This window comes from Petromyzon marinus, chromosome 11 (genome assembly GCF_048934315.1).
Source record: "Petromyzon marinus isolate PM22_M1 ecotype Great Lakes invasive population chromosome 11, UKy_Petmar_22M1.pri1.0, whole genome shotgun sequence".
In the NCBI taxonomy this organism is placed as follows: Eukaryota; Metazoa; Chordata; class Hyperoartia; order Petromyzontiformes; family Petromyzontidae; genus Petromyzon; species Petromyzon marinus.
Window position 1 is genome coordinate 7,178,323 of NC_133677.1, and position 22,350 is coordinate 7,200,672.

At 46.9% G+C, this 22,350-nt stretch overlaps 1 protein-coding gene across 7 annotated transcripts in view; it reads right to left on the minus strand.

Moving 5' to 3' along the window:
- Positions 1 to 22,350, minus strand: part of SH3PXD2A (SH3 and PX domains 2A) — a 127,702-nt gene that overhangs the window by 61,140 nt on the left and 44,212 nt on the right. For all 7 annotated transcript variants that reach the window (XM_032952161.2, XM_032952159.2, XM_032952158.2 and 4 more), the window contains 3 exons: positions 15,254 to 15,330; positions 8,706 to 8,797; positions 2,123 to 2,151 (listed from right to left, as the gene is read on the minus strand). In XM_032952161.2, coding sequence (XP_032808052.2) covers positions 2,123 to 2,151; positions 8,706 to 8,797; positions 15,254 to 15,330 — 198 coding nt within the window. The remainder of the gene's footprint in view (positions 1 to 2,122; positions 2,152 to 8,705; positions 8,798 to 15,253; positions 15,331 to 22,350) is intronic.

Consider the following 22,350-nt stretch of genomic DNA (forward strand, 5'->3'; position numbering starts at 1 on the left):
TCGTGTTTCCCCTGTGGTCGCGTGGATTTTTCTGCGGGGCCTCCGATTTTTCCCTCCACATTTAGAATCAACGTGCATTTAAAGTATTTGGCTGCTATAAATGTCCACGCGATACGCCACTTCGTTGAGTTATCATTTGTGGCCAGGTCGCTTCTGAAAAAGAGCTGTATAGCTCAGTGGGCCTGACCTGGTAAAATAAAAAATAGGTTTTTTTTGTAAAAAATGTCTCCCGCTTTTGTCCACCCTGCGGTATTAACGGGTTTTCCACATTGCAGTCACACGGCAGCTCTCACATGCCGTGGTACTCCCTTCGTCTAGCCAGGAGCGCAGGTCCTTCTGCCAGCGGCGGCGTGAACACGCAATTGCAGGGCTGCCTTCTACGACTGACGACGACGCGCGTCGTCTCTGTATATAATTACAACGCCCTACGTTTTCCGGACGTGGTCCGACTCGGATGGGGCACAAGTAACGCGTGGTACATGTTGCACCGACGCGCAGCTGGCAGATAACACGCTCAACAGCCCCCGTTTTTTTTCGTATCGGTCAAAATTAGGATCAGTTTAACACGTAGGAGGCTTTCGCGACCAACATCATCCATAATAGAGATTTTTTTGGGTTAGATCGCGTAAATATATAAATGTGTCGTTAAACCCGCCACCACCCGACAAGACCAATGGGCTCGTATAATGCGCATGCATAATGTACGCGCAAGAGCGCACACAAGCGTGGTCACCACATCTATGCCTCTGTATGAGAAACAAAACGGGTGGACTTCTCCACAGATCCGGCTGTCGCCTGATGAAGCTAGTTGCATTTACTGGCGAAACGTCGTACTCAGATTGTAAATGTTGTGGCTTGGCTCTCCAACACACCGGTGTGGCTGTACTAGTGACGAATTGGCCACGTTCTGTTTACGTGACAAACCCTTACTAGTTGGCTGTGTCGGGTGGTGGCGGGTTTTAACGGCACTTTCATATATTTACGCGATCTAACCCACAAAAAACCTCTATTATGGAAAGTTAGGATCGTTCCTCGGGCGCTGTGTGGAGGGTGTCACCGTGACGTGACGGGAGTGCCGGAAGTCAAAGCCGCCACTGCTCCAGCGGTTTCATGCTGCCAGCCGCATTTCCCTGAGACACGCCGCGATGATGATGGCAGCGTGTGGCATTTCTGTTTTGTACGCGGCTATATTTGGTAAATGAAGACTGGAGGGACGTTTAGAGAGCTATAATAACATCGGCAGTGGGCAGCCTAAATTCGGATTATGTAAACATAAATATAGATATTGGTGTCCCACGAAGTGCGTTTACTTTCATAATGTGATTTTCCATTTCCCGATATAGAATTTTTTGCTCATTCTATTTTCTGGATATGAAACCGATTGCCTCAGTGACTCAGTTGCATGCACACAATGGCTTATAAAATTACGAGATAGAAAGCCACTTTACAAATAGAAAATGTTACGCTGCTTACATTGATGTATAATGTACAGCATTTTGTGAATGCGCTGCTGGATGAAGACCAACCAATGCCTTTTGGTCATTTTTTTTTCTTCAAAATACTTGACCGAGCTGATCGGTGCAGGTTGGAAAAGGCGGGCACCCAGGTCCTGTTAAAAAAACTATAAAACTACACTACTTTTTTTTATTTTCCCAGGTAAGGTCCACTGAGCTACAAATCTGTTTTTCGGAAGCGACCTCGCCACTAATCTTTGCTCAACAAAGTGGCTTGTCAAAGCGGAAATGTATAACAGCCAAATACTCTAAAAGCATATTTCTAAATGTGGAGGGAAAAACCGGAGGACACAAAGAAAAATCCACGTGACCACGGGCAGAACATGCAAAATCCAAACATACAGGCATCGTCAGGGTCGGAATCGAACCGACGACTTTCCGCGTACCAGGCGAGGGAGTTAACATCTCACCGCCGCGGCACCCCTGATGTTCGCCACGACTGGGAATCGAACTCGAGGCGTCGCTGCAGCACTGCCTACTCGTGAAAATTTAAACAATGACCAACACAGCCATTTGTTTCCCACCAACAAAAACCATTCACACGTTACCTGACACGCAAAAGCACCGCAACAATTACACATATATATAATTTCTTGAAAGTCGATTACCTTGGGAATTTCTCTTCTTATCATTCTCCCTGGAAGAAGAAAAAAAAACACACAACACAAGCAATATTAGCTGCGGTCCATTCACATCGTCTTGTGACTGTAACTACGCTTGTAAGCCAGGATAGCCTCAACCGAATGTCTCAAGACTGGCTTGCAGGAGGGTTCCTGCCAAGATTTTCACAGAAGGTGCTGTGCAATCCCAAATGATGAATTCAGCATTGGGATGTTTAGCCAATATCCGTTACTTTAACACGTAGGAAGCTTACGAGACCAAAACCATCCATAATAAAGTTTTTTTTGGGGTTAAATCGCGTAAATAGATAAATTTGTCGTTAAACTCGCCACCACCCGGCTATTTTAGTACACACACTCGACAGGAAGTACAAGAACAATGGGTGTGCAGAATACACATGCGTAATCTATGTTGATTACCATATAAATAAATCAAACGGCAATGGATACCCATAGTCATTGATATGCATTAAGCCCCAACCCCCATTTCGTGCAAGAAGAGCACGCGTGATGCCATCACATCTACCCCTCGATTTAAGGAACCAAACAGGAGGATTTCTCCACAAATCGCTTGTGTTGCGATCGAAACGTCGTGGGTTTTTTTGGTCTTATTTTTAATATAAATGTTTTTAAATCTTTATTTTCTATCTACGTGACTTTACCAAAAGAACCAAGAATATGGGCACATGTATATACTTCCACGATCTAACCCAAAAGACACTTGTATTATGAATATAAGTTACATTTTATGTTTTTTTTTTCATCTCTTGGAGGAAACCATTGAAAACCCACGCCTAACCGGGGGGGGGGGGGGGAACATACAAACGCCGCATAGAAAAGCGTCCGAGTCGGGAATCGAACCCAGGACCTTTCTTGCTGTGTTAGCACCGTGCCCATCCTGCCTCCGGGAAGCCAAAGGCACAAAGTGCCCCCTACTGGCCATCCAAATAACGCGACGCGAGATCACATTGTCAAGGGATTGGAATCGGCAGTGACCAGTGATATAGGAAATGTGCGACCGAGTTTTTTTTTGTGTTAAGGTTATTCAACCAACGGATGAAATAGGAGTATTTTCAGGCAACGCAACCCACGCATTATTCTGTGTGCCATCATAAATGGAGTACAGGCACACTCGTAAGGCCACGGTAAACTGAAACATTTAAATTTGTAATGACCAAAGCGTTTCAATTTAAACACTTCGTTCATTTAAATGACACCGACTTAAACGACCGAAGAACACAACCATACGAGTAATGTACTCGGATTATGAAGAAGCAAGTATTTGTTGTGTGCCAAGGCAAATGTGTGTTGTTTATTCCTGCCGTGGATAGAACACCAAATTAATTTGAAGTGTTTGTCTAAAGAGCAATTAATATATCAATATATGCCGAAGTGATTAATGACTGTATACTTCGCACTATAACGCATGGAACAAAATTCTGAACACCGATATCGAGAATTAAACGCACGCTAAATAAATGTGCCAAAAAGAACAAGCGTGGAGAGATGCGTGCTCTGAATTGCACTGAGAGCAACACGGGGGTTAGGAGAACAATTGCAAATCAATGGCAGTTAGCCAGCTTGGGCAGGACACATTCGTTAGAGAGGGATGACGGATGAGACTAGTGAAGGAATGGCAGGCAAAGGGGGGCAACACAACACCCCCTCAAAAAAGATGACCGTAGCAGAGATGGAGCGGCGTGGTCGGCTCACGAGCAGACGTCAGATGGATTGCCGCATCACAGGGACACGAGTGCAAGTTTCAAGTGCGTTTGGTTTATCTGGAGGTGAGAACTCCAGGGACCAGGACAGTCTAATCTGCAAGATTTTGAGTACTGTAATTTGGCGAGGGATTTTCGATTTTGGACCCTGACGCAGGGCACACTCTTGCCAGGGCATCTTTAAAGTTCACTGTGAAGCAAATGGCGTGCAGTAGAATTGTAATGGTCACGGCACACCGCAGTAATAACCAGGGTGGCCGCGAACCTCTTCAACGTACTACCGCTGGGCCACGTCACCACCCTGTGAGGGATGGTGTCGGATTGTGGAGGCCTTCATCGTAGTTGACCATGATGAATAATTTAATATAGAATAAGAGTATTGTGTGCACGTATATGATTTCAAAATATGATACATCGCAACGATTCCACGTCACGATTCGGTCCATGAAACTTTTTTTTTTTACTGGGAGAGCAATGTATGTTGTATTCCCAGCCATGATGCTCATAATCAGCCATAGCTATTCCACTGCTGGATGAAGACTTCAAAATCCGTCACCATCTCCCATGATCGTACGACGTGACAATCCGCCCGGCAAACTGCACACAAGTGGATTACATTTCTCCATCTCTTCGGCTGTCGAACCTCTTGGACACGGTCCCAACCTTGGCTGCCGCTCGATCACTGTTCGTGAACACCGGCCACCATCCCACACCGCGACACATCCTGCCCCAAGCCCGGCCATGGAGGCTTAAAAATCCGGTGGCAAGATTCGAGGGGCACGTATGGCTTGCACGAGAGCACTTCGCTGGGCTAAATCGATGTCCCGCGTGTGGAGAGCCACTGCCAAAGCAAACAACTTGGTGAAATGATTAAATGCCACCGTTGTCTGCCCGTTACATCGGCTCAATTAGCGACAAAGGGGGGCAAATCAAATTTCAGCTATGGTTCTCTTCCTTTTTGGCCGGTATCACCGATTCATTCAATAGAATTCTTCTCGATTATTTAGCGCTGCATCTATCCAGCTGTTTTTTCTCTCTTTCCCCTATTCCTCGTTTCTTTCTCTTTCGTTTGCCACTGCATCCTGAGCCTCTGTCTTTCCCTTACTCCGTTTGGTGTGCATTGCCAAGTGGGGGGGGGGGAATCATTTCCCTGTGGCTTAATTCAATGCGCCGTGTCTTTAATGTCAGCTCGCAGCCACCAAGTGGCGCTGCAGCCTATGCGTTGGCATGGCGCTGTGTAATGTATGTCGGCTTTTCGGGGCCGGTTGACAGGAAACAATACGTGAACCTAATGGGGAAGGTTACAGCATAGCGGCGTGCTTGATAGAAAATGGTTAATAAATCTCCGGTTGCTTTATTAGATTATGTTGGAGGCGTACGATATACGAAGGTGGCTTGTTTTTTTAAACGCAACGCTAATTAATTGACAAAATCCTCCGTCACAATTATCTAAATGTTTTTCGTTTTAATCGACAACAGCAAAGTACATCTACACACGTGCATGTACACACAGGTACATTGTGCATAACGGATATATATTGAGAGCAAACCAGTTGGACGCGTTATGCCATTTCAATTGTAAGCGTACCCCATAAAACTCCATAAGTGAATTGTATTGACGTATCGCAACTAATTCCGGAAAACAGCAACGTCGAATGTCAAAAAAACCATTACAATTCCACCCCCCTCCAACCACCCCCCCCCCCTTCCCCCTTTTCTATGAAATCCATCACAAAGCCAAACACAAATCCATTTCACGGAAGGACGATGGAGACGTCAAACATTCGGAAGGTTTTAATGGGTTTTGTGCCACTGGCCTGTGCCGTCTGAAGCCACCAGCGCCAGTTCCTCCGGAAAGAGGGACAGAGAGAGAGAAAAAAACCGCGCTCTAAAATTGCACAGCCAGAGGCGGGGATCGGGCATTCCTCTGCCTCGTGTATTGTGCCAATAAATCCAGGTTGAGATTTGAACGACAGTTTAAATGCAGAGGAAACAAGCCATGCACAAGGGTGGGCAGCACCTGGGCCGTCGCTCTTACACATCTGGCCTAACACTAAAAAGGGGGGCTTTGCTTAAACGGTGCATTTAAAAATAAATGGCTGCTTTGCTTGAGGCCTCGTTGTAAGAAGACTTCTAAACACACTCTCCCGATGGAGGGATTCCAAACAGTTCCGAGCGCCCGTCTCAAGAAGCCATCTCCTTTGCGATAAACTCCAATCCCAATAGCAGAGTCGTGTTTACCAGCGATGTCTATGCCCAAGTCACCCTGAACACCACCCCATCTCTTTGGATCTAAGCAGAGAAGCTAAGCAGCTAACTGAGGCCTGGATAGTGCCTGGATGGTGCTTAAACAAAAATGACCTCCACCCACAAGCTGGTTGTTATATAGGGCCGTGGGTCTAAGTGGTGGACATTCGTTGTTGTACTATACTTCATCTCTACGGCGACGGCTTGTCATTAGGGTCCGGTGGGGTCAGGCGCCACGAGTGAAACACTGAAAAAGGTAAAGGACACTGTAAACAATACTTACCTGCTTCTTATAAAGATTACAAACTGCATCCTCCTCCATCGTCCTCCTTCCTCTCCCTCCCCACCTTCCCGTGCAGTCTGTGGTGCCCCACCAATACACTGAATTTACCCAACGGCCACCACTGGACATCTAAAGCTGCATCCCTTCCTTTACGCACTGACCCGCAGTGACCAGCGTGGTGAAGTATGGACAAACAACCCCTGCAACACCAGCACGGCATGGGGAGACCCTCATCCATCAGTGGATTGACTGAAAAAAATAGCGGTGCGTGGTCCACATGCGAGCCGTTGACGCCAGGGTCCGCTAGAAAAGAAAAAACGAATTACCCCGTTTAAGCCCAGCTGTTTAGGAGAACCCCTATAGAAAAATAATAAACAAGACAGTGGTCAGTTTAAAACGTCAAGGCTCCCTTGCCTCAACACTATGGAGTGCAGAGAAGAAGACATCACTGCAGGGACACACGGGGAAACTGCACCCTAAGCGTTTCTACAATATGAACAAAATCTCAACACGTCCGTCAACAACAACACCGCCCATGAAGAGGGACACACACGTAACGGTCGATGTCTCAAGCAACTGGCCGTCGTAGAAGAGAGATAGGGATGCCAGTGAGAGATTGACCACGTGACAGTTGGAGACTGCGTCACACACCATGGGTGCCAATGCAGGAAACACACTTCATTTGTTACCTTTCTAGAAAACATCAAGCAAAACGCGTGCGGTGTAAACGTTGCCCCCTTGAGTGCCGGACACGTCCAATGTCTTGACAAACAGGTGGGAAAGCAACCGTGCACCCCCTCTCCCGGCGAACGGAAATCCACAGCCTCGGCCCGGAGCGGAGTAAAACGAACATTTCCGTCGTAACAGGATCGCACTGTTTAGCAAAGTCAGTCTCTGGGGACGGTGATGGCCAATTGAAGGTTATTGTCCCAGCTTTCCTCCGCAGTAAAAAAACCATATCCGCCAAACACCAAAACATGGCGCAAAACCCTCCCCATATCGAAAATAGCCGGCACACGAAGACAAAGATCCCACCCCCTCCTCCCCCATATAGGCCCTCTGCGTGCTGTTAGCGGGCACCTATTAAGGCTGCCACGGCACGCGCAGGGGTGGGTGGCCAGCACCACACACCCGCACCAGGTACTCATGTAAGGCTGAGTCGACCTAGGGGAGGCCCAGAAGCCGGTCAGATATCCGTCACCGACGTTTTGGCTGCGCGTGGGAATCGAACCCGGGTCGGTGGGTTCGTAGCGCAGCGCGCTAACCACCGCCCCACTGCTCCGCATAGCCGGCGCTCACACACGCGAGGGATGTCGCAGACATTTTAAGTGTTTCCATATCTCGTGGATGCTGCGGTGGGCTTCAATTGGATATCCCGGCTCAGCGGTTGAAAGAATGCCGCGAGGTTCTCAGATCTCCCTGCCTCTGTCCACCCGGCAGCGTAAATGGGCACAGGGCAGTACGTCGATCGACAGGTTGTGCGTGGTGTGGAAGAGCAGGCCAAAAAGTACCCTCGAGTGTCCTCTAGAGCTACCCCTATTGGAGGCCCCCCTCTGCCAGCAGTGGCGTGAGCAAGCAACTGCAGGGCTGCACATTTTTTTTTCTCTTTCCATTACAGCTCTCTTTGGGCAATCGCGATGGAAACGAGCAAGTGCACGACTGGAGGAATATCATGATGGATTGGAATGAATATTTTACTTGGAACAAACACAAACGCAATTTACGATATACGACCGACGCTTTCAAGTGTCATAAAGTTGCCACGAAGTTTTTTTGATTCACCCGCAAAAAAAAAAAAGACAAATTTCGCACACACTCTCTCGCTCTCTCTCTCTCTTTTGCTTTGCCAAACCAACCGTTACCAACAACTCGCCCGGTAACTGCGGGCGCGCGCGGTGGAGAGCTGGCGGCTGCGGTCGGTCATTTTAAACCCGAGCTGACGGCTTTGGGAATTAGGATTGGCGCGGATGCGCGGGCAAAGACAAAGATCGCCCGTATAGCCTGAACAGAATATTGGGGCAAGTGCTGTTTAGCGGGCACCTAAGAAGGCCGGCACGGCACACGGGGGAGTAGGTGGCCAATATCACGCCAAAACGCCTTTGTCTCCCCAGTGGCGATGTTTACAATCCACACCACGTACTCATTTGAGGCTGAGTCGACCTAAGGGAGGCCCATGACCGGTTCAGATAATCGTCACCGGTGTTGGTCGCGAGCGGAAATTAAACTCGGGTCGCCGGGTTCGTAGCGCAGCGTAGCGCTAACCGCAACACCACCACTCCCCACAGGACGCAAGGGCACGCACGCACACGCTCATTTGTACCCTCGCTGTGGATTGAGGTCTTCGGGCTTGGTCTCGAAGAAGTTGAGCACGTCGGGGCACTGCGAGATGTGGGCAGGCAATCGCACCAGAGCCTGTGGGGACAAACAGACGTAGACTTGTATCCTAAAACTAAAATAAACTCTTCTATTTTCCCAGGTAAGGTCCACTGAGCTGCACAGCTGTTTGTTGGAAGCGAGCTCGGCACAAATCTTAGCTCAACGAAGTGGCTTGTCAAGTGGAAATGTATAGCAGCCAAATACTCTAAACGCGTGTTTCTAAATGCGGAGGGAAAACCAGAGGACCTGGAAAGAAATACACCACGGAGAGAGACATGCAAAGTCCAAATATACAGGTGTTAGGGTCGGGATCCTACCCACGACCTCCTGTATACCAGGCGAGGTAGCTAACATCTCGCCACCCTGGCACCCCATCCTGTTGATGCACCAGTAGCATCAAAGACAAAGATCCCACGTATAACCTTAACACATTATTTGGGGCAAGTGCTGTTAGCAAGCACCTATGAAGGCCGGCATGGCACACGAGGGGGTGGGTGGCCAGCACCACGCTCGGCCGCCTTTGTCTCCCCAATGGGAGACAAAGGCGGCCAGGGGAGGTTCAAATAATCGTCGCTGGTGTTGGCCGTGAGCGAGAATCGAACTCAGGTGGCCGGGTTTGTAATGCAGCGTGCTATACACTGCACTACCAGCAGCATCATCATCACCATGGTTAATCCACCGCTGCATGAAGGCCTCCTCAATCTGCTACCTCCTCTCATGATCCTGTGATGTCATAATCCACCAAGGACCTACTCCGTCTTCTTGGTGGACGTCCTCTACTTTGAGGTGGAGAGGCTCCACTGCCTTGTAGACCTGAGTAGCTCGACCGGATAGGGGCACCCATATCAGGCGGGTACTCTGCGAGACTAACTGTGCTCCCTTCAACTCTTACAGAACTAGCGTGGTGAAGCATGGTCAACGCCCATACTCACTGCGCACGAAAAGGCCCCGGAGTTCTCGATCTAACGATGGTCAACTGTCAAGAGGAAAACAAACAGTACTTCCAGAGAGTCCTTGTTGCTCTGGTATGTGTGTCTCCAAGTTGTGGACAGTCCCAACATCAAACGGGTAAAGTCCCCACGACCTCAATCGCCATGAGCGTCATAGAAGTGCTCCCTCATTGCGGGCAGAGATGATGCATTAACGATGTCAGCCTGCATGCAGCCTTAGCCGGAAAGTGTTAAATATCGGTCTGACGTGAATTATTCATCGCAATGGACAAGGTAAAGTGGGCCCAACACAACGGGCAACGTTTTGAAGCATGAAGACAATTTTTGTTCCTCGATAGTAAGTGTTATTTTTTAATTGCTTATGCCTAAAAAGTAGAGAAAATGGATATTATCCCCCACAAACTTTCCTTTTGTGACCAAGACTTTACGTCAATGAATGACACGAATGCACATGTTTTCTCATTTAAAATAGGTAAATTGCAAAATATCACTGTCCTGGTCACAAAAGCAAAGTTTGTGGGGAATAATAATAGCTATTTTCTGTACTTTTGAGGCATAAGCAATTAGGAAATAACACTTACTACCCAGGAACATTTTTTTGTGTTACACAGTGTTATCAGTGCAAGCTCTTACACAAGGCTGACACTCGACTACGCAGCACAATAACAAACCCCCACCTCGATCCCATCCTAAGGCAACATTCCAGCACAATTTCTCATCATCTCCGGTCACATCCAACAGATAAGATAAATGCTCAGGCTGCATGCTGTGCTGTTTGGGAGAATGACGAAGCTGCACTGGAACAATGGAGTGAGACGTGAAAGCAGGAGACAAACTGAGAACCATAAATACACGGGCGGGCGATATTGCAGCGACATTAGGAAGCTTCCTCCCAAACCTACAGCCGGTCCGGTTGGCTCGGCTGGTGAGTGAGGGGCTCGCAAGTGGGCAACTGACGAGTTCAACTCCTTCTCGGGGGTTAAGCTGGACCATCATCCCTCCGAGGTTGATTAAAAAAAGAGTACTTCTTTGTGGGGAAGTCAGCAGCGGTTGTTCTTTGGATAGACTTGCCCCCACCACAGGAATGTGGATCGTCCACCACTGGCTCAGGGCTGCATACAAGCGATGAGCAATACCTCAATGCTCTTTTGAGCAGAAAATCACGCAAAAAATAAAGTGTACCTACAACCTTCAAATGTCTAAATGCATTTGCCTCGCAAGGTCGAATCGAGATGATGTAACCAAATATAGAAATCAACCACACTCACGAGGCGTCAGGGCTCGCAGGGTTTACAGAGAGGAGACAACTGCTGTGAAAGGATGTGTTCATGCCAACAAATCGGCTGCTTGTAGCTCTGGGCTCAAGAACAAAAAGCAACTTCCAATCTACACGAAGCGTGTTTATTTTTCGCCAACGTGACAATAACACTGACGCACAGCTGGGTAGCTCGCAGCTAGAACAAAACGTTATTAAGTCTATCATTAACAAAGGCATGAAACTCATTTTCATGATCACACATACACAAATATATAATAAGCAGTACAAATATCTCATCTGAAAAATTGGATATTAATTGTACACACCGACTCGCACGGATTTCTTCGAAATTTTAGTTAAATATATTAAACCCATTGCGTCGATTCTATTGTTTCATCATGCTAGGAAGCAGTGGTACAAGTAAATTTAGCGTCGCACCACGAACCCGGTAACCTGAGTTTGCTTTCCTGCACTGGTTAATATCTGAACCGGTCTTGATGCCACGTCGCCCACAATTCACCGATCCACGCTGATAAGCATGGTGAAGTGTGGTCAAGTATGACATGCAGATTATGGGAGAGGCCTTCTTCATACAGCAGTGAATTGGCAAAGAACTCCGAAGTATTCTGTAAATTATTATATATTAGCAGTAGAGAACGCGATCTAAATAAACACAGCCTTAGATTTGTGTGAGAATGTCCTTACATCCCTTCGTGAATATATGCACATGGTAGGATGGACGCTATACTGCAGATAAAATATTATACACACTGTGTGGATATATTCTCAACCCAGCTTTCCTGAGATCAATTTCCAATGCTGCCAATGGGCCCGAGGGACCCGCAAACCACCCACCAGAAATTTACCATCAACACAGCCTCGTGAAGGATTGACATTTGTAACCTACGCTGCGGAACAGTTGAGAGCATGCAATTAAAATTGGTCCTGACGTGCAGGCAAAATTGTGACGTCGACTAGAAAGCAACCGTGTAGCATCACCTTGGTTAAGGGGAGGGAGCTTATTTAAACTTACGAGGTGGGGGGCATGACAGAGTCAAGATACATTTTAAACAAATGTTAACGTTAAACAACCTGATCCGCATTCATCTTCCTTGCATTCTGCTCTAGCTCTCACCCCCAGTGTAAAAATATTGTTCCGTAATTTTGTTACTTTGCTCTAAGAATGTATAAGCCCCCAGCGGGGCTGGAAAAAAACACACTCCTAGTCGCCAGCTACCCCACCGAGAGACAATCACTTTGGGGCTCGAATGATAATAATAATGTTAATGTTGCTATGGTTGTCACCGTGCAAACGCGTAAATATTTAATTATACTATGGCCGCCACGTAGCTGAAATGTAATTCCACCAGCTGTGTCACAAAAGGTTAAACCAGAAATGCCTCCACTTTCCACCGACTGACCTTTGGTAAAAGGCAGCCCAGCCGAGTTGGGTTGAGTTTTAAGATTTCTGGATATTTTTCAGCATTTCTTCCATCATGCAACTTTGCAATTCCACACTTTTCCCGTGCATGAGGCTTTTTTTCAAGTTATCAATGTTTTCCCCCAGCTATTAAAAAACGCTGAGAGCAATTAGCAAAACATGAAAGGCACAATGTAAAAAGCCAAATGCAAACCAAATATCACTCTACGGGCAGACTCGAAGAATTCTGCACACTATAAACAAGCGGCACATAAACACACACAAAAAACAAAAGTGCTGAACAATTTATATTTAATGATCATAAGGGCATAAATCCCATGCAGGTAGAGGGGCAGCCCCGCAATTTCGTGCTCATGCTGCTGTTGACAGTAGGGACTCCACTTGCAGGAGCCACAGGGAGGCCCTCTAGATATTATTTTGGCCTATCCTTGGAAGAGGTGGGAATACTCACACTTTACCCCACCCAACACCACATGCCCCACATTAGCCAGTGTTTGTTTTTTTTTCTTCTGATTTTTATTTGCTCTGCTTTTAGAACATTTTTGGTGACCCAGGGTCAGGCACTCTTGCCAATGCGACTTCTCTATCCTGTTCTCTTGAGTTCTCACCCTGGCTAAACACATACACTTGAATCTAAACACATCACCTTCCCGATCCACTACGGTGGAACCCGTTTAAACTACTGGATAGACGGAAGTCGGGCGGGTGGAGGAGGGGTTAAGAAACTTGCACCGTTGTTTCAATTGCCGTGCCCGGGAGATCGAACTGGCAACCTCCGGATTGCAAGTCCAGTGCGCTGGACACCAGGGCAGCCATGCAACGCGGGTATAATGGGTTTGGATGTTTATTTTACACCAACAAAACCATTTTCATAGGTCTGTTAATAACACAGCTAATAAAGTTAGCAACATGCCACCAAATGGCACTACTATTAAACACAAAGAAAAACTATTATTAGGTTTTTTTTCCCGTCTGAATTTTCCAGTGGTAAGCATGGGTTGATAAAACTTATCTGAATTATACAAAGATGGCATTGCCATAGGGTTGGGTGGGCATTGTTAATAACAAGTGAACTGAAGTATACTAAATCACTCTACAGGCCGTAATCTTCAATTCCTGCCACGCTGAAATTTGAATAGTATAATTATAATGCTCAAACCGTTTATTTGAACGTACTGCTCTATTACAGGCAAGCTTCTCGGATTTACCCATTAGCATTGCGACAAAGGGAGCTGACAGTCTCCATTAGAACCAAACAAAATGTGTAAAATTCCAGTTCACAACCCTCAGCATTATTACCTAAGCTAGAATGTGACTGTGATCTGCCTACATTTTTGTCAACGAGTTGCTAGCACCATATGAACTCTGATCACCTTCAGTAATTGCATTTTTCCATAGACGGTTGTATCTAGGCGTTGTAATTGCTAATTTTCGCACATCATTTTCGCATCATTATCGTCAGCAGCAGCCACGATCTAGCCACCGCTGGATGATGGCTTCCACAAGCCTCGATGCAATAATCCCTCTAGCTTCTGCACGCAAGCTGATTGCACGAACTCCATCTCCACAGCGAATGTCACTTTTGCAGGGAGGCCTATTTCGATGACGTAAGATACCTTCACTTAACTAATCGGTGCTAAAGCCATCCGGGGTGTCACGATCCACCAGTCCCATGCAGGTGATTCAGGGTTGAACATAGATTTAAGAATCTGTTATTCTTTGTTTTTTTATACATGTACATTTTAAAAAATATTCTGGTTAATTTTGTGTCCTCTAGCACAAGACCTATTTTTGTTACCACCTCGACAATGCCACCACAGTTGATCACAACACAACCACCACTACCACCACAACCCACCCCAATAATCCACCACCACCACAAAAAAAACCACTGCAACTGCAACCCACCACTTAAAGTAGTCGATTACAGTACTTAAACAATCGGACAGCCCAGGTCTAGACTCATTGCATTCCTAGTAATCATATATACTGTAAGTTATGGCTGACTAACTGTCAGAAATTTGTTTTAAAACACTAAGGCCACTTATGTGTGAGGAATCCGCATATATACATACAATGGAAAAGTAGATGTGCGAGTGTGTGGAAACGTGTATGTGTGTGGATGTGTGTGGATGTGTGTGGATGTGTATGGATGTGGGGAGCGGTAGTGTAGCGGTTAGCGCGCTGCGCTATGAACCCCGCGACCTGGGTTCGATTCCCGCTCATGGCCAACACGAGTGACGATTATCTGAACCGGTCATGGGTTTCCCCTAGATCGACTCAGCCTCAAATGAGATCTGGTGCAGTCTGTAAACATCGCCACTGGGAAGACAAAGGCGGTCTAGGCGTAGTGCTGGCCACTCACCCCCTCGTGTACCGTTCCAGCCTTCATAGGTGCTCGCTAACAGCACTTGCCCCTACAGTCTGTTAAGGCTACACGGGGGATCTTTGTCTTTTGTCTTTGTGTGTGGATGTGAGGAGTGGTAGTGTACCGGTTAAGTGCGCTATGCTACGAACCCGGGGACTCGGGTTAGATTCCCGCTCACGGCCACTACCAGTGATAGTGATTATCTGAACTGGTCCTGGGCCTCCCCTAAGTCGACTCAGCTTCAAATGAGTAGCTGGTGCGATGTGTAAACATCGCTGCTGGGGAGACAAAGACGGCCGGGCGTGGTGCTGGTCACCCATCCCCTTTTGTGCCATGCTGGCCTTCATAGGTGCTCGCTAATAGCACTTGCCCCAACAGTCTGTTAAGGCTATACGGGGGATCTTTGTCTTTGTTGTACATGTGTGTGGATGCACTGCAGAAGCTGCATTCATGCATTTAAAATGTCGTCACTTACCCTGCAATACTCGTTGATGGGTTTCAGCCTCTTCACTGCCACATCGCGGATGTGGCTCCTCCGAAACAGGATTTTCCCTGCGAAGGACAGCACAGCAGTGAGATACTCTCCGTTTTCTCGCTCCGCCTTAAACAATTCTAGACATCAAGGGCCGCGTTCAACATTGGTCGGAATCCTACTGAGATTCAACGGCCTCTCCCAGTCATCCCCCCCCCCCCACCAATGCTGCCCCAGGAAATAACTCTACCCCAGTGACACATGCCTATCTGTTGTATGCGACTTTAAATGGAAGAGTGCATAAGCAGTGCCTCAGTTGGTAGGCCGAATGAGCTAAATAAATAAACCAAGGGGTATTGCATTTTTTGTAATTGAGACCTCATTACATAAAATACAGATCAGAAACCTTTAAATGAATTGCCATGCATTGAAATTGGAGAAGCAGTCTCAGATTAATTTTAGAACAAACATATGTACATGAATGATTTGGTGATGCTGCATTGGGCAGTGGTGCACAAATACAATGAGAAAAACAGCTCAACACATTTGTCAAGAACTTTGTGGCCTTGAAAGAAAGAAATAAAAACATGATAATAATAAATTTCGATTTAAAGCTTTCGTGACTGCAGGGATTCATATTCTTGGTTCTTTCGGTAAAGTCACGTAGAAGGGAAATAATAAAATAATATGAATAAAACAATAAAAGTTATGATTATTGTTTTATTTGTATTTTTTTATTATTTCCCTTCTACGTGACTTTACCGAAAAAAACAAGAATATGATAATAATAGGCAGTAATTCAGGCAATGTCCCTTCTCTATAGCTTCTTCATAGGATGTGCTATGAAAAATGGTAATTGTAAAAAAAACACCGCCTATTTTATTTTATTTATTTCATTTCAGGCCACAGTGTTGTCGGCATGTGTTTTTTTGATATATGAACACAAATTGATGAATTATTGTGCAGATCTGGAGATAGATATTGCCATAGGTCTGGTAACAACAACAAAAAACACCATTAATTGCATCTTAAAAGGATTACACGTAAAAAACAATCGACTGTTTGGGTAGAAGTAGCTGTTAGATGGATTTTCGCACTTTCTATTGGCTGTAGCATCACACTCCATGGGAGGTAAATTACCTTTTTCACTGATGATGGACATTGCGTAGCTTTATAATATTAGAATGAGACTTTAAAGTAGATCAGACATTTAGGCTTACTCTGCCCTACGAGTAAAAGCAATCACCCTCTAGGTTGTAATCGTTTGGGGCCCGAATTGTAATTTTCTCATACATAGATACAATTATATTCCTCGACTTGATGAGATAAGCAGAGACTCGGCTACGTAAGCATATACTTAGACATATTTGTGCCACGATTCAGCTTTCCAGCTCCTTTAGAACATCATTATAATTAACATCAGTCACTCCGTTGCGAGCACCCCCATGTATTAGACACGTGCGTGCTGTAATCCTTTTGCAAGGCTAACCCTTGCCCTAACCCCGACCATACGACACATTGTTAAGGCGATGGTTTAGGGCGAGCTCTGGGCTTGTTAACGACAAACACAATTCCTTGGGGGGGTCACTCCTGTTTAGCGCGTCACATTTTTTTGCATGGCAGCCTCTCTTGGAGTGACACCCGAGAGACTTCGCATTCAAACGACTGGAAGAAGTTGCGCGCTGTGTTTGAAGTCGACCCCTCTGGGACTTGAAAGGTAGAGAGGCTCGCAAGTTATGATTGTAATAAAGCAACATTTCAATGTTTATGCATATGTACGGCACCGTATGTAGCCGACCGTGCTGATCAGAGGCACAGCGCCAGCATAGATTCCATTGCATGCATTTGATTTCTGCAGTCGTTTCTACATGAACGTTGAAGGCTCGGTGCAGCCGACTGTTCCGTCTCAGCTACACCATGCTCGCACCTCCGATTAGCAGGGTTGGCAACGTGCGGTGGGAAAGAAATTCAACGTGCGTGCATACGACCACCACCACTCTGCGGGTCACAATGCTTCTCCGGCTGCCATTTCCCACGCACGGCTCGATTTTGGAATTTCCCTCCCATGATCTATAATGCTCAGTTCTTCACAACTCCGCTGAACAAATCAATGGACATGGCACGGCAAAAGTCTTATCTTTTTACACCTTCATCTCGTGCCAACGTGGGTCCCGTGCTCAGCAACCGTGATTTCTGTTTTGAATGCCGTGCGATTTGAAGCGATCCGCTCCTTTGAAAGCAAACTCCCGGCACGGCTTTTGCATTCTAACAAGCGACCGTTGGTGGTGCGAAACAAGCGACAACTCTGACCTGAGGGACAGAGACGCCAAAGTTAAAGTACGGGCAGTTTTACCGCTCGCAAAAAAACAAAGACAGGATGCCCCGTATAGCCTCAACAGACTTTTGGGGGCAAGCGCTGTTAGCGAGCACCTATGAAGGCCAGAGCGGCACACGATGGGGTGGGCGTGCAGCACCACGCCTAGCCGCCTTTGTCTCCCTAGCGGCGATGTTTATACGCACCAGGTACCCATTTGAGGCCGAGTCGACATAGGGGAGGCCCCAGGACCTGTTCAGATAATCGTCACTGATGCGGGAATCGAACTCTGGTCGCCGGATTCGTAGCGCAGCGTAGCGCTAAGCGGAGCACCGCCGCTCCCCACCACGCGTGCACACACACACACACGCGAGGGGGCTCCCCGGAGGTGATGCAGAAGGGTTGCCTCTCAGGCTTTTCTGGAGGAAGCCAGCCCATCTGCTATCCTCTGACCAATCTCACAAATGGTTAGGCGTAAATCGGTTTTTACCAGAGCGCTCCCCACCCCCCTTCCTCTATTGAGCAAGGTGCCCTGGGAATGGGATGGCTTGTGGCCCACAATGGGGAGGTCAGTATCAGGGCAGCGGCCCACAGCAGTCATTGCCTCTGTCTGCGGAAAGACAGACGCTGGTAGCTGCGTGGCCCGATGTGCCACTTTAGTTTAAATAGGAAAAAAAATGTTAACGCTTCTGAGCATTTGCAACAAGACCACGAGAAATGTGCCTCCTGGCTCTGGAGACCACCTGGAGAAGATTCGAGGCACGTGTTGACAACGATGGCGAACAAGCGGAGACTCTTTTGACTTTTTGAAGCTATTAACATCCACTTGTTATCATGTTACAGTTTGTTATCCGTTGATTTGCCATAAAAAACAATTGTCCCATGCAAGTGTTAACGTATTTTTGAAGCACCCTGTATATTGCTGTATTATGTCCACAAAGCTGACAGCGATGTGCAACCATGTTTGGATTTTTTTCGTACCTTACGATTATTTTTTAAACACTGACAAAGAAAATGTTTAGATCTGGGGAATACATATTGATTATGTAACAAAATTCATGTGTGTATCTAAGCCTATATTAATTCTATCCCTTCCATCAACTTCCATAATGGATGGAACCGAATGAATTCCCTCCACTTGTGTCCGTTATATAAGCCTGTTGTGAAATTTTAATTTGGAAATGCACACTTAAATTATAATCATTTTATGAATATTACGAGAGAAAATTGAAACTTGACTTGATGCAGACTCGCCATGAACCACAGCTTCTTTTGAAAGTTTTGACGGTTGCTGTAGGCATTCGTAAACTACTTCAGCTCTCACCAGCTCAAATAGCGCTTGCCTAATGTAAATTACGCTTTAGCCCCCCCTACCCCCCCCCCCCCCCCATTATTGCAGCTATTTTATTCAAGTAATTGTACACGCCACTGACGGAAATTCAGAAAATGATTCCAAGAAAATGAATCGGAATACGGGCTTTCTCTGTGTGAAGAATGAACACACAGCCTATTTCATATTTACATTCCAACATTTCATTCATGCTGTCACTAGATTTTTTTTACGCAGCACTGTACTCGGAGACATACCACAAGAGTGACTCCATTGTAATGGGCTCCTCGCCATTCCCAGGACAAGCAGCATTCCAGCGACGATGTGAATGCATTCTTTGTTAACGCGAAGCAATTTTTAATTCCTCACACTGACTGCATTGAATTGTACTGCATTCTACGATCGGTGTGTTAAACTCCGATGGTCAATGTGAAGGTCAGGACTCTGTCCAGATCACCCCGAATGCTCTCGATCTCGTGAGATCTTTGAAGCCGAGCAGAGACGAGCCCCGTACCGCGCTTGGAAGCTTCACCGCCATGGGCGCCTAAGGCAGGTGTAGTCAGCGTTGTGCGCAAGTAGAGGACACCGCAGCAATATCCATTGTTATTCCGAAATTCACAACCCCACCTTCATCAACTTCATACCAACGATCGTGGTGAAGTATGGTCAAAGATCCCTCGCGACTCGCACTTTCAGATGCGGCCGTCTGGAACGCTCTTCCGTCCGATATTGGGAAGTCACTGGAGCTTGTGCACTTTTAAATCTAGATTTAAAATTCCTTTCTTTAGAACTGCTTTTTTTGCTTTAGTTTGTTGTCCTTCCCCCGCACCTCCGATTCACGCGTTTGGCTACATATGGTGCGAAAAAAGTTCAAGATACATACATACACACAGGTGTAGGAGGAGGTCATCATCCAGCAGTGGAGAGATAAAAAAACAAGATGCACCACATGACCTGAGTGTGTTGCAATGGACAGCTAGAATGTCTTGGCTCAGGAGACCCTTGCAAAAGAAATGGGTTCTCACCTGGTAAAATAAAGTCTGCGACGATGTATCGTGTATGTACACGAACAACCCTTTAGGCAATCCACTGCTGCATTAAGATCTCCCCACGCCTGTGCGGCTCGTGAGGATTATTTCACCATACTTCCCTACACTGGCGGGCGGCATTAGATGCGGATGCATTGATGTACAGTACAACAATGGATTCAGCTGCATTGCCATTTACTACCCACCACATAGGCAAGTCCATTCCTGCATCACAAGCTGCATGTGCACGGTCGGCGACCATCCAAGGACTATGCAGGCTCAATTCTGCTTTGCTTCCACGGGTCTAAAGAGAACAGGCATATTCCGGGCGATTTGCTCATAGGCCTATGACGATGATCAATTAATTACCACAAAGTCTGCCGGCTGCATGGAGACAACCAATAGGCAGGTGGGCCACTCAAGTACACGAAACGGCAACCGTGAGAACAATGCAACAGACGGGCACCTGCTGAATGGCAAAACCCGAACGAAGTGAAGCATGATGGCAATGCGCGGATATATTCCGCGAGCCCGACACGAACTCACAGAGACCGCTGCGCGAATTGAGCTGAACTTAGCGGCTGGCGAGCGACCAAGTGAGCAAACGAGCGATGACACGGCGGCACAAACGAGGCCTTGAAGACGGCGGGCGAAATTCGCGGGACGGACGTCACTTCCAAACCAATAAACAAACCTTAACGGAAGGAACGAGGCTGGAAATGGCACCGGCGCCTTCGCAGGGGCATTTATTAACTTGGCACGCCCGGGGGATTTTGGAATGCCAAGCCAGCTCAACGGAGCTATAATATAGAGAGCATCCATCTAATGTCCTTTCAGTTGTGCATATTATTTATTTACTTTGATAAAGGTTGACTTGGCTGCTCGTAGGCAACAGTCTGCTCTTGCAACAAGTGCGAAAGGGGCCGTTTGGCAAATAAAATGTATTACGACGGGGACCGGAATTTCAACCGCATTCTTAGAAGCCGCGAACTCCACCGTCGTCGGCAGCTATGGACAATCCACTGCCGCAGGAAGAATCTCGACAAGCCGCCACCATCTCGCGCAATGATCCTGCGACGCAATGATCCTACGACGCAATGATCCTGCGACGCAATGATCCACTGCGCACCTGTGCAGAAGCTACAGCTCCACCACGCTCGACGTCCTCTTGGATGCATCCCACTCCGTGGCTGCTGCTCCGTCGTTGTTGTTGTTATTATTCGTTTACCTTAGACCATGATCCCTTCTAGCAAACGTTTCTTTGCCCGAGCACCCCTTACTTTTCTTAACGGTTTGAAGTCTGTCGCTAGCTTGCGTATGGCACCCCCACCAATCCATGTGTTTCCAGCGTGGTGGATGTTGTCCATTGGATTTGTCATTCTCAATTAGCGGGTGCAGTGGTGAACCATTGATAAAACCTGCCCACCTGAGTTAGATTCCCACCAACGGCGAACATAAGTGGCGAGTGATGTTTCTGAACCGGTCATGGGTCTCCATCACTCTCCCAACCCACACTGGCCAGCATGCTGAAGTATGGACAAACAATCCCCATGGCCGACAAGGCAAGGGTAGGCCTTCATCCAGCAGTTGATTGTAAAAGGTCAATAAATTGAAAGTCAAAACTACTTGGGAAATACCATCTGTTTAATAAAATAATAATAATGTTCAGAACGTTGTCAATCCAATGCTCGATGAAGGCCTCCCTATGCCGTGTCGGTCACAGGGGTTGTTTGACCATACTTCACCATTCTGGTGAATGTGGGTTGGTAAAGGTTGAGTCAGGAACAATTCAGATTTCACTCTCCACTGACCATCAGCCATAGCCGGTAATCAAACTTGGGTCGCCGAGGTTCATAGCATAGCGCGTACCGCTACCACTGCTCCACCCCCAGCATAATTAACAACAGTTAATTGCATTAGACCATGTTCTATTGGATGCAAAATGGAACAAATATTGGCCATGGAAATACTTCAAATAGAAATGTTGGATACAGCTAATGGCTTCACGGGCTGTCGGGTAACCGGTGATTTATTACGGCCTGTCCAGATATATTTGTGCTCAAGAACATAAAATATGACGTGAGGTGCACAACAACAGCCATTTCTTGGTTTGATTCGTAAAATAAACAAATTTGTACCCATAAAACGATTTATAGGTACGCATCACGACAGTGAATGATGTGCGAACCGCCTCTGTTCACCCAGCGGTATGAATGTGTACACCGCAGTTCATAGGTCGGCAGGTCACGTGTGGTGGGGTCAACTATGAGCACTCCCAACTCTTCCAAAACGTCCGTCGAACGTGGATGAATAGGCCAAACACCCTCTAGAGGCACACTATAAAACTCCCAATCTCAGGAGGCATGTCTGCCAGCAGTGGCGTGAGCCAGCCATTGCAGACCTGCGCCTTTACTAAAACTAAACTATT